Raw genomic sequence first — 13,457 nt, forward strand, 5'->3', positions numbered from 1 at the left:
AATTCCATTTGTTATTCTGATATGTATATTTAAATTATAAATATTGAAAGACAATTAAATCATGTTTGATTTGCCTTGTCAATATACAGTCATGTTTGACAAAATCTACATCCAGGAAAATTATCTACTGTTTAATAATATGAACAAGAGATCAGTTCTACAGTCATATGGTAAATACATCTATAGGATCACTACCTGTCACCACCCGCTCTGGGGTCGGGGTACATGGGTGGTGGCTCAGGGGTGCGGCCAGAGCTAGGACGCTTGCCAGTAGGGGATGGCCTGTTTAGGGGTGGCTTGGACAGGCTTGGGAGCTGCCATGTAGGCTGCAGCAGGCTGAGCTATAATACAGAATCAAACTGGACATTTATATGTGAGAAAACATACTTTATTTTAAATAGTTCAGATGATTAACAGACAAATTCAATTGAAAAAAATCAGTAAGGATAATGGAGCTAAATTTCCATGGTTGTGAATACAATATTTCTATATTAATTTGATGTTCTTAACAAGTGACATAATCTCAAACCGCGTAATATATGTATCATGTGTGACGGTGAGAAAAAATACCTCACTTGTCACATTTATAAAGAGCATGAAAAAACCTTCCCTTCTTCATTTTTTTTCGTAAAAATGTGACTGAGAAACGAGATATTAATTTTGTTTGGCCTAGTGTTACAATTATAATATCATGGACATAAGGTAAGAAGACTCACCTGGTCTCATGTTGTTTAGTTGTGCATCTCTGTTTTTCTGTATTTTATCAAGGTATGCATGGTAGCGTTCATAGTTCCCTCTATCTTTCTGAGCAATGTTCTGTGGAGGATCAGGCTGTAGTGAAGATAATTCTCATTTTGTGAGAAAACATTAAGATCTTCGACAGATACATGTAAACATCTTAAACATGGCCAAATGTTCAGAGGAAGTACCTTCAAATTCTGAAAACTTTTTTTTATATGAGCAACTATATGAAAATTGGTGAATTTTACATAAAATCAAATACCTTAATAATAGCAAATTCTTTTATTTTTTTATTTGTTGAAAATGATAGCTCCAAAGTTTTATTTTTATAATCTGAGTTCATACAAATGTTAAGATATTCAAATAACAGTAAATAACAGTTAATCATGAAGGATTTTAAACATCCAGTTATTTTTGACATTACAAATCTCAACTACAACAAATGAGAATTGTGTGTATATTTTGTTTTTTTATTTTGCTATAATTAATACTACATTCACTGAGGATTAAATATTCAGCTGAAGTGTGTGTTTTAAATCTGAATTTTTTCCAGGGGCCCTGTTACTTTATGTGAAAAAACCTTATCATTAATCTATAATTGTAACATTTCAGGTATAAATGTTGATTGACTTGCAGATGTTACAGTAATACAGGCCTTGAATGTCTTTGTCAATGCTCGCCCAAAAGCAACATAAAGTCACAAGGTCCGTCATTATTTCATACATGAACAACCCTGGCCCAAACCATCTGTACAGCAATAAATGGTAATGGACCAGATTAAGCTAACCCTAGAGGTAAGATTCACTTCTGTATGGCAAAAAACATTCTAAATATACAGAACTAGCATCGCCCAGACTTACCAGGGGCCGCGGCTGTTTTGGTGGTTCTCTAGCATCATGTCTATCACTGGGGATTTTCTTCTGAAATAAAAGAAATACTTCCATATCATAATCTTAAATATTGAAGGAATGTTAAAACAAACCACACATCATACTTCTGAATATTTGGTTTCACTGAATGATTGTCCCAAAAGTAAAACATTTTTTATGTTAAATTTGGTATCTTTTGATTAGTGATTCTTATCATAATCATGGAAGTTCCACCATTTTTACCATCAAGAAACTTTCCAATAACTTAATGTCTTAATGTTAAATATTTTAGCACAAAATTCTACTCTACTCTACTCTACAAATGGTTATAAATTCTAGTGATTACAGAACTATTCCAGGTAATATCGGACACAGGAACTTTTCTGAAATCTTGTATGTCCCCACTCACACTTTCATGGAAATGGAGCTAAATTAAAATTAACAAAGTTCAAAACATATCAAATCTTAGGAAAAGGAATTATCATCTTCCAAAGTGGACAGACAGATGGATGAAGGTCAACACTATTTATCATGACCTCATCGTGACAGGAGCATGAAAATGATATTTTATAAAGCTTACAGCCCCCTCGTCAGAATCTAATGAATTCATCATGTTCTTCCAGTTATCTTCTCTTGCTCTATTGATTCTTGCCAGCTGTAAGTAAAGCCATCAAGAAAAATGTTCAAACATTCCGAACAGAACAAATACATGATGTATTAATTCTTCATTTTTCTTTCATCTATATCTGTTAAAATGTTAGGTTTTAAAATCTCATATATCAATTTTAGAAAGACAATAGGAGATCTACCTTTTGTTTCTCCACTAATTCCCTGTGTTTCTTCTCAGCAGCAGCCTGTAAGTGTTAACAGATTTCAGGTTATCAACATTCCACTAAACCTCACCTTAATCCAAACTTAGGTATTCAAAAGATTAATTAAGGGCCATCTTTTTAAAAACTGAGGCACACAAGCAAATTGTAGTATGCATCAGTCGCAAATTCAAAAAGAGGTATTCACAAACTTAAGGTGCAGGCAGACTGACAGACAAATGGAGTTTTACTGAAACTCTCCCATACCATAGAAGCCTTAGGGACTAATGATGTAAACAGTAAATAAACACACTAAAACTTGTCTAAAACCAAAAACAACTGGTATTGGTATTCTCAAGACTGAATAAAAGGAACTGCATTCCATTTACATAGCATTGTCAGACAGCCAAAGTTGAGTCGACTCAAATGGTAGAGTAGAGTCTCACGGGTTTCTGACAAAGTTTACACAGAAGTAGAGCAAAACCTGCATTTCTTGTTTATATACAGATTTAAGTTTAAGTTAGACTTTATCCAAACTAAGTTATAGACAGAAGTTAAATATCAAGTAAGTATTATGCAATTAGATAGTAAAATTCACAAGGAGCAATTAACAAAAACATTGATTTTATGAATTCTTGTGAATATGCATTATTTAGTTCATTCTTAATTCACAATTTAAAACCTACCTTGTTTTCTTCCATTCTCCTTTTCTTTTCTTTCAAAATCATGTCTTCCTTTTTCTTTTTTAAATCCTAAGAAAACATATAAGCAGTAATTACTCAGACAATTGATCAAGATTTTCATGTTTTACAAAATTAATATAATTTCAAAGCTGCAAGAGAAAATGAATCTCCAGTGCATCAGTCAAGAGATATGGTTTATATATAGATTCTCTGTGTTATGGTAAATTACTGACACATACTGTTAGGTTTAATCCATTAGAGCTTTGGGATGAAACTTATCGGCCGAAGAGGTAATGTGAAGCTTCGTTCATGGATATGTACCAAAGTTAAACAACATCGAGCTCGAGACAGTGGAGTCAAACCTTGGGTGGGTGACCTCTCAAATGAACCCCAGTGCATGTTACATTTAAGCAGATTGGGAGGAAGACTGGTCTCAAAGAACATTTCTATCCTCCATCAGCATTGAGCTTATATCAGGATTGTAACCTACCTCCATGTGTAATAACCGAACTACAGATAGATAATAATATTCTGAATTGATACAGGGCATCAAGGGATTTGATAGATATAATGTAATGTCCGAGGCAGAAAGCTGTTATGGGTTAACATTTTTATCTTTTTAGCAAAACGCGAGACAAGCATTATATACAGAGAGTAAGTCTTATTTGTTGATTGTGCAAACATATTCAACCTAAATTATGACTGCAGCATCCAGACTTGCCAGGTCATTTCGTAGCAGCCTCCTTAACTTCAGAACAATTTGGATTCCAGTTTTGTCCACATTGGTGTTTATGAAAGCCTCACAAGACCTTGGAACATACACAAACTGGAATTGCATGAAGCATTTGCAACACTTTAAGGCAAATATCATATTAAAGACCCCTACCAAAGCAGGATGTTCAAATAATGTCAAACATTGTGAAAGAGTCAATTTTTTAAATAGATCACGATACTAGAACGTACTAAGTAACCTCTGTCCCCGGGGTATCCTCTCACCTGGCTGGCACTGCCTGGACGTCCAGCACTTCCTGGACGTCCAGCACTCCCTGGACGACCTGCACTCCCTGCACTGCCTGGACGTTTCTTTACATCCACAGAACCCCTAATGTAATACAATTTAAGTATAAATCTTTTCACTTCATTATAATTATACATTGCATATAATTTCAAAAATCCTTACGATAGAATTATTTTCACATTTTTTTAAATGAAATATTTGTCTTTTGAAACTATTAGATTCAGTCTAAAAAAATATTTCAGACTAATTGTTACACAAAGAAAAAAAAGTTCACAAAAAGTTTTGAAGAATTGTTACTTTATAAAAAAAATTTATGTTTAGCGCTAGTGTTCTGTTATGAAATACATGTAATCAAGTCATAAATATCATAAGACACGCGCTAAGTAACACTACAGTGAAATCATGAATAGGTGCTGTTATGAACTTGTCTTGGCAGTGAAAAATATGACATCTTAAAAAGGGAAATAACTTGATTTAAGAATTTTTACTTTTTTTCTCAAAACAGAACCTTATACTCAGACTTAAATTGATATATTATGTAATTAATTATTAAATTATTAAACTTGTTTTATATACATGTATTCCATATTCTCTATGTCCCGTTTATATTTGCAATGATGGACAAGTTTCAAAACTGGAAAAAATTATGATTACTTGGTATATATAATGCATAAACTCAAACTGACCTGTTTTCCTTCGACTTCCTTGGACCACCTACAGGAGCCCCGTACACACTAGCAGGATTATAGCGAGCCGGAGGCTGAACAGCTGCTGGTTTTCTCACACCTGCAGCTGATCAGTCACACAAAAGGTTATATCAATCAACACTTCATTTGACAGCATACAATCAAAAAATTAACTAGAATTCAAAGCAATGAGTTCTTTTTTCTGAAATACCTTTAAATCATATTTACCTACTCATAGAATATGTACCAATAAAAATATTTAGCACTCCTGAAAACAGTTCTAAGTATTTTATTAAAGATAAAAAAATATTTCATAAATATAAAAAATGAAACATTTTTAGATTAAATGACTTGAGCCCATGTCTACATGGATTTCTATATTTCTTTATTCATTTTTTTTTTCATTTTGTAATTCAAATACATTCATTTTCAAAATTTAAATGCATGCATATTACATAATTAAGAACATGTGAATCATAATTTTATGAAATTTAGATTTTTTTTAATTCTAAAAAAAAAAAATGGGTTTAAGAGGAACATACTAACCAGAAGGGGGTCTGGATGAGGAAGGTGGGGGAGGTAACTTCCTTGCTATCTTTTTACCATGCATCACAGTATGACTAAACTCATCTTGGATTTGCTGTAAATAAATAAAACAATTACTTATTCGGGATCAACAAAATGACAGGACATAGTAGAGAAAACAGGTATAAATATCACCAGTCTTCTCTGGAAGATTAGTGAATGATTCTTAGGCTCCAGAACCAGGCAATACTGAGGTTAGGTAATACTCACAGGTATGACAACACGTCTGCATGGTTCAGGAGTGAGGTTTAGACCTCTTGTGGAAGAAAGTTCCAATCAGGGGAGATAACTCCCCATTTTCACTACAGTATTATTGTCTCTTAATGTCAGGTTCTCTCTTAAGGAAACACCAAAAAAAATTCTCACTAGAATTTGCTATGATAAATGTTGACAAGGAAGGAAGGAAGGAAGGAAGGAAGGAAGGAAGGAAGGAAGGATTCTATAGGGCACCTGTATCTAGGAGTGGGGTCCATACCAATGCTCAAACTATAAACTTATAATAAAACAATGTTCAGACAAAGGTGACAAAGTCACCTCTATGTACAGACATGTACATTCATAAGACTAGTGTTCTTTCTATATCAAATAATTAAAACTAAATTAAAATCTGTCTGATGAACGAATGAAATAAGTCAATACTTACATCAGAAGAAATAAGTCAATACTTACATCTTCTGAAAGAAATTTGCCCACTCTCTTTGTTATAAAGTTTGTTTTCAATATAGAGTTGACTGAAGGTCTGTCCCTGAAGAACAAAATATCCAATGAGTAATGATCAAATAAGTATATACCACATAACATATACAGACTTTCTCAGCAATACAGCATATCAAGGTTGATCATTAATCTATTTCTTGACAAATTTACCAGGATATTCCCATACAGGTCAGTACTGGGAATATCTGAACCTATATTATGTTATTTACAATGTAGCAAATTCAATTATCATAATAATTATAATTGTAATGTAGGAAATCATACTTCGGGGTTCGTTTGAAGAGCTTTGCTATCAATCCCCGAAGTTCATAGCTGTACTTTGGTGGGATAGGCGGGTAAGAACCTCTGTTAAAAAATAATTCAGTCAAAAACATGAAATTAACTTCTCTCTAATGATGAACAAAGAGTTAAAAATCCAGCCAGTTGTTTTGTAAGAGCGTTCTTGAAAATAAATCTTAAACTACAATTTGAAATAAAATTTTGGATTGCAAAGTTAATGAAATTATGTATCCGTAATTTTCATTAAGAATTAAAATGATTATCTAAACACAAGAAAATTTAAGATTAAGTTATTATATAATAGAGCTTTAAGATATGCTATCATTATTAGAAATTAATTGATTTAAAATTATGTTTATTTATTTCATATAAAGGTAAACCAACTGTTACATACCTGATTATCTTCAATACTAAATTTTTCATATTTCCAGCTTCATACTGTAAGAAATAAAGCAGGTTTCAAAATAAAAACTTCACATAAAACAATATATATTTCTTCACTGATACCACCTTCTGTTTAAAAACTTTTTGCGGACTTATTCAGAAATACTTATAATAGCCCAACTGAACAAATGAATCAATTGCAATGAACCTTGTAAAAACATATTAATAATATACAGTATAGTATTGATATCAGGAAGACATTTACATTTTCTTTATTTGGAAGATATTTTGAACAAATTTTGCCCAGTTGTTAATTATTAATTTTCAGATAAATTATGCATGAAAATTAAATTTGTTTCCTACTTACAGCATGTTTTAGTGTTGTCATCTCATAAAGGACACAGCCTAACGACCATATATCACTGAAAAAGTGAAAAACACAAAGTTAAACAATGTTGAAAAGGGCACAGGATATCAACCAAATACCATTAAAATAAAGTATGCATATCACTATACAATGTACAGCCAGCATTTCAACTGACAGGTTTTTACTGCCTACATTTATTATGTATATTATCTAAACTATTTCAAGAAAGACAACTGGGGCCTGTTCTGGTTTGTTGGCATTAATGATTATTTCAGGCATATATCTTGACAAACCTGCAAATGTTAATACAGACCTTGAAAGTCTTTGTCAAGGTTTATCGTTAGGTCTGTCTTTTTTCATAAACAAACAACTTTGGTCAAACCAGTCAAACCGTTCGGACCACAATAAACGAAAACAGCTCTGGATATGATGTCATTTTTTCTTTAAAATAATTATGACGGTCACAGTAATTTGCACCAAATGTTGTGTAAAGGTGCGAGACCGACTGGATGAGATAGTAACACACAGCCTTAGGTTGTGCATGAGAATTCTCTCATCTCATGAATGAGAAAATTATTTTTGTTAGAAAATAGGGTTAGTAAATATATTACTGGGTACCTTTTGTTGTTGTAGGGACGGTTTTCACAGATCTCAGGAGATAAGTAATAGGGTGTCCCTATACAGGTCCTCGCTAACTCTACAGTACTGGGGGAAAAAAACACATGGAATTACAGTTAGTCATGGTAAAACATATACATTGATTAGAAATTATCTTTATTGGAAAGATATAATTACTAAAAATATATTTGATATTGAATATTCTTTAATTTATAGAATTTTTTTTTCTAAATGAATTTAAAAGAATTGATTCGGGAGTCAACAAAGATACTTAATTATTGTAATAGGTGTGAAATACATTTTTAATATATTTAATTAACTGACTAGCTATAGTCTACTATTCGTGCACATGTTTTGCCTTTTATATAAATGATAATTTTACAATGAGTTACTAGTATTTACCTGTTCAAAACTTTTGCAATTCCGAAATCACCTAATTTGATACTCCCATCAGCTGTTAAAAATATATTCTGGAACAAAGAAAGAAAGCTTCTTTAAACTTTCTAGTAGCATCACATTAGTCTGAGTAAAATTATGCATGCCAGATTCAGATCAATTTTATCATTTTTCTTTGTGTACTTTTGATCTTGTATCTGATGGAAAATAGAAACCATATGCATACAAGAGGCCTATGGGCCTTAATGGTCAGCTGAATACAGATATGTTGATGAAGATAGCTTTTGTTTGCTATTAAAACTTAAACAAAAATATCATCTAATGTGTCTAAAAACAATAGCCCTTCCAACTAAGAAGACTATCTGATTTAATCATATCTTGGTATTGAGAAGAAAATTTTGAAACTTCAGTCGATTTGATCCATTTTACACCCTATAGTAAAATTCATCCCTCCCCAGGGGAAAATATGCGACCAAAGGGTCATAAAATTCAGAGCTTTGGTAAAGCACCTAATAAAAGACCCTTCCATCTATGAAGAGTATTTGAATCTGGGAACTGAAAAGAAGATTTTTGAAATTTAGTCAATTTGACCCAGTCTAGCCCACCCTTCAGGCCTCTAGTATGTGGTTTGGGGAATGTATGATTCATAATTTTGTTTGAACTTTGATCATGGAATTCGAAGGTTTCTGCAAAATTTAATTGAAACTGGTTCAGGATTAAGTCCAAAATGTCTCAGGTGACCTAATAAATGTTGTGGCATCTCAAGAAACTTGAGATAATTTTGTTTCTGCCATCTGAACATATCTCAAATGGATCATATTTATACCCAAAATAAACTAGGATGGAATAACTTTAAATTTGGAAATTATGATAATGTTGAAATATGATATGGGTAAAAACTCTTCATATGACTGTCTCAATTTCTATATACATTTGTTAATACACTTGCAATTAAAATGAAGCTTTTTTATTTTTCCATTACTGATATTTCAATTTGAAATTGAGACACAAGTTAAGTTAATCAATTGATATATACATTGTAATCATTTAATATATATTCATATATTTCAAGCATTTGTCATGATCTCTTTTTTGTGTTTATGGCATTATTTTAGATTTATCTATGTATATACAAACCTGTGATTTGATGTCACGATGAAGGATTTTCCTATCATGTATATGTTTAATGGCGAGACACATCTGTACAAACATATCCAGCACCTACATAACAAAGGAAAGAAATCAACATTTAACTCCGGCGGTAAACAGTAAGTAAACAATGACAAAGCAAACTTTAGAAAGAAATGATAAAAAAATTGATACACATGATAAGTCAGAAAAAGTAAAGATTATTTTATTTGTCCTCTCCATGATCCACTCACATGATGGGGGCTGGCAATAATATGTAAAATATATTCCTGGTATAGACAGTTTACAACATCAGAATTTACCTGATCTTCTGGTATAAGAATCCCTCTCTGAGCATTGATTTTGGAATAAAGGTCACCTGAAAAACATAATTATTATAGCATCATGTTACATTCCACACAAGCCAATCATCAGCCTTTATTATTTCCTTTTTTTGTATAATTGGTATAAATATTTTTGCTTTTACACGTAATTGAAAAAGAACCTTTTATTAGAAATACGAAAAGTCACTGGACTTCTCTCTGTCAGGACCATATATCTACTGGTACCTTATATCAATTAATTCCTAATGAAACGCCAGGAATAAGGAAACTGATATCACTGCTGTTGGAATGGGTTCAAAGGAATTTCAGAGAAATTTATTGAATTCTCTGTAGCATGATTTTGTATAAGGTTGCAAAACAATGAGGACATTACAAGTTATCTGATCAACAGACAAGGCCTAGGTACATACCCTTCTCACAGAAGTCCATGACGATGTAGAGTAATCCTCGCTCTGAAATTGTGACAAAAACATTTTGATTATGCATGGAAAGATGTATAAAGCAAATAGTGACTATACCGATTAGTAACTACCTCACTTAACAGCATACGGGAGGCCTGTCAGCTTCCAGAGAAACACAAACTGACACAGGTAGGGAGTGTCCAACCCTGCACCTCCCCTCTTCACCTTTATCACCTAAGGTTATGTGGCTGGCGCTAGTGCTCTAACCGACTGAGCGATCTTGCCACCCTCATGTACAAAACAATTTTGCAAGATGCATCAAAAATGTAATCTTGGCATAATGGAAGGTTCTTTGGGGTTTTTACTGAGGGCTTTTAGGGGCCAATAATGAGCCCCATTCCAATTGAAATTGTCATATTTCAGCCAAATTCCCAAATTTTGAAGTTTACTCAAAAAAATGTCCTTTCCAATTCATCTATTTGGTCCCCAAATGCAGCAAATAACCCCATCCCCATATCAAAGAAAAAATGCTAACCATATAGCAGTACACTGGCTATTTAAACAAACAAAACTACATTCTTGGAGTAATAGATATATTTCATGACAGGGAAAAAAATAAAATGATTTTTATCTACCTTATTTCATTTAGATTAAACAAAAAACATATTTGTTTTAAATGAACCCTCTGGGCCTAACAATCAAATATCTGGTGATTCATATACATCTATGTAACCCAGTAACACAAGATAGAGTTCTAGGTACCCACATAATTTTTTTGCCAGTACAATTACTCATCTGTAGCTAGTTATATGAGACCTTTGCAATTGCATAAGCCTGGGTATTTCCCTACTGAAACTACGGTCAAATGTGATAGATCTTTGAAGCAAGGCTCAATGAAAACCATTGATGTATTTAGCTGACATTATGTACATAAAAAAATCAATGGATTATAAATTATCAACCATAAGAGCTGATAAAAGATATTTCTCCTTTCAAGAGTACAATATGTCTTTGAACAGACATTTATTATATAATCATTGAAGAATTAACTGATAGTTTATTACAAGGATTTAATTTTGAAAATCAACATCCAGGTTGTAAATTCTAAAAGCAATTACCTGTACCAAACAATAGATAATAAACATTCTTCTTATCGGAATATCTGTATTTTATTATGTTTTTTTATCCTGATAAGATTTATGATAATCTGAGACAAGGGACTACTTCTAACTGTGCTCCCTCTGGTACCTGTTTTCAGATCAGCTATATATACATACAACACATTTGAATATTTACCTTCAAAAGATTCCCGATAGGCAACAATATTGGGATGATGAAGCTGTGCCAATACAGCAACCTAAAGGAATCAAAATGAAATTTTGAAATATGAATCAGATGAAATTGTGCCAAATATGACTGAATAACAGATATATATTGATGATTGAATGTAAAAGTTGATCAACAGACACTGTAATTACATAAATACATTACTCAAAGTTTAACCTAGTCCAATATTTCAAAATTATAATATTTTATTATGATACAAATATGGAGCTATATATTTATTTTACACCAATGTAATTTTTTACTAAAGAGTTTGTCATAGACCTGCATTTAATAGTTTTATTTCAATCATGTTTTCAATTTTACTTACTTGCATTCAGAATACGCTAATCTTTTTAATCATTACAAATAGTTATACATTTTTTTGTACAATGTAAGTTTATGTTTAACAGATGCATGTATGTAAAAAAAAACTATCTAAATACCTCTTTTCTTGCCTCTTCTCTTTCCTTTGAATTCATCTGTAAAAAATATCTCTAGGTTATTACAGTTTATAATTCTATCATAATTTATAACCTGTGCTTGTGAAGAGTAAAACATGTTATTATGTATACATATTGCTTAATATATATATAATACATATATAAGCTATATACATTTACAAAGAATTGCATATGATGTAGATAAAATCATTATCTGTGAGAATTCTAAACTATATATTTTCTTTAATCACTAATCCATAAACTACTAATATAAATTATAAATATTAATTTTATAGAATTGTAATTTTTTTTATTGTTAATTAGAAGTTGCAACAATTTTTCTATCTTCCTTAAACAGGCAGGCAAACAGAGAGCAAGCTGGTTAGGAAAAACAAATGACATCAAATGGGCCTCCAAAAATCTCTGCATACCAGTGTGCAGGTAGATGTATATAATCCCCATCACAGTGCTTGTTATCATGCAAACTTTATTACCAAATCTCCTTCATACTAGTGTATTAGCCAACATATATAATTTTGGCATATAGTTTTGCATTGCAAAATGTATACCATAACATAAGAAGAGTTTATGTGTCATGTTTCAGAGACTTGCAAGTTGTATCTGCCAACTTCGAATTCTTTGGATAATAGATCTAGAGTGGGGGATATTGGACATATTATATTTGAGATTAGGCTCAGGAAAGATATCTAAGAACATCTTATTGACAAACTAATATTACCATAAAACAGCATATTTTAATATAAACTGTTCATCCTGTTGATTTAAAAAAAAAAGTATTAACATGGCTAATTGAATAAAGACGAAAAGAGCCAGATTGTGTGACTTAATATTGTATATAGTAATACTATCTCAAGACGGAGCTGAGGAATAATATCACAACAGAGATCCAGGTTTGATTCCTGTTGGAGCACTTGACAGGAGAGTGTTTTTTCCTGTTCTTTCACATGCAGATGATTATATACATACATGTACAATGAATGGTGCCCAACTTATATTAAAATCCTATAGTGGTGGTAGTGAACAAAATCGTGTCTCCCTCCGAATCGAACAGGATTGGAAAGTGGATGGTTGATAAATGTAAAATATTTATGCTATATAGTCTAGTAAGCAAGACAAAGGCAAACCAAATGGTTAAAAGACACGAAATATCAAAAATTACCTTTGCAATATTAATCTCCTTGATGACCATTTGCTTGTTGATCTGCTTTTGTCGTACAAGAATCGCCTTACCAAAGGCACCCTCGCCTATCTGTCTTACTTTAACGTATTTATCCATATTGATGTTGCGTCAATGTACTAATGAACTGCTGTAGAAGTTTTTAACACAAAAAATTGCCATTGGCATTGAGGAACCAAAACGTGAAAATAAAATTAAATATTAGATCTAGACCAAGATATTGTGCATTTCCCAATTATGTACTTAAACGTGGAAATGAGATACAAATGTTTAGGCCTATATGATGCGTTAAAGTGTCGACACCATTCCAATTTAGTGTCAAGTTACTTTCTATAAGAAATGAAAAAAAATCCCAAAGAAAAGTGGAATGCCTTTCCGGATGTGTACGTCGGCCATGTTTGGTTTCAAAGTTGATATAAATTCAGGAACTCAAAACAAAACCGAAAAGGTAACATCGTGAAAATAAAA

The 13,457-nt window shown here is 32.1% G+C and overlaps 1 protein-coding gene across 1 annotated transcript in view; it reads right to left on the bottom strand.

Annotated features, from left to right (window-relative positions):
* LOC117330146 (serine/threonine-protein kinase Nek1-like) overlaps nucleotides 1–13,377 on the bottom strand; it is a 37,489-nt gene extending 24,112 nt beyond the window's left edge. Inside the window, 22 exon segments of the mRNA XM_033888365.1 lie at nucleotides 196–266; nucleotides 268–341; nucleotides 717–831; nucleotides 1,602–1,661; nucleotides 2,191–2,265; nucleotides 2,420–2,464; nucleotides 3,106–3,171; nucleotides 4,066–4,204; nucleotides 4,807–4,912; nucleotides 5,353–5,446; nucleotides 6,061–6,136; nucleotides 6,373–6,453; nucleotides 6,782–6,825; nucleotides 7,139–7,193; nucleotides 7,757–7,843; nucleotides 8,159–8,226; nucleotides 9,290–9,373; nucleotides 9,604–9,659; nucleotides 10,035–10,076; nucleotides 11,322–11,382; nucleotides 11,795–11,830; nucleotides 12,972–13,377. Of these exon segments, the coding sequence (XP_033744256.1) occupies nucleotides 196–266; nucleotides 268–341; nucleotides 717–831; nucleotides 1,602–1,661; nucleotides 2,191–2,265; nucleotides 2,420–2,464; nucleotides 3,106–3,171; nucleotides 4,066–4,204; nucleotides 4,807–4,912; nucleotides 5,353–5,446; nucleotides 6,061–6,136; nucleotides 6,373–6,453; nucleotides 6,782–6,825; nucleotides 7,139–7,193; nucleotides 7,757–7,843; nucleotides 8,159–8,226; nucleotides 9,290–9,373; nucleotides 9,604–9,659; nucleotides 10,035–10,076; nucleotides 11,322–11,382; nucleotides 11,795–11,830; nucleotides 12,972–13,088 (1,652 nt within the window). The 5' untranslated portion in view covers nucleotides 13,089–13,377.
* Nucleotides 13,378–13,457: the final 80 nt, after the last annotated feature.

The sequence above is a fragment of the Pecten maximus genome, chromosome 6 (genome assembly GCF_902652985.1).
Source record: "Pecten maximus chromosome 6, xPecMax1.1, whole genome shotgun sequence".
NCBI classification, from domain to species: Eukaryota; Metazoa; Mollusca; class Bivalvia; order Pectinida; family Pectinidae; genus Pecten; species Pecten maximus.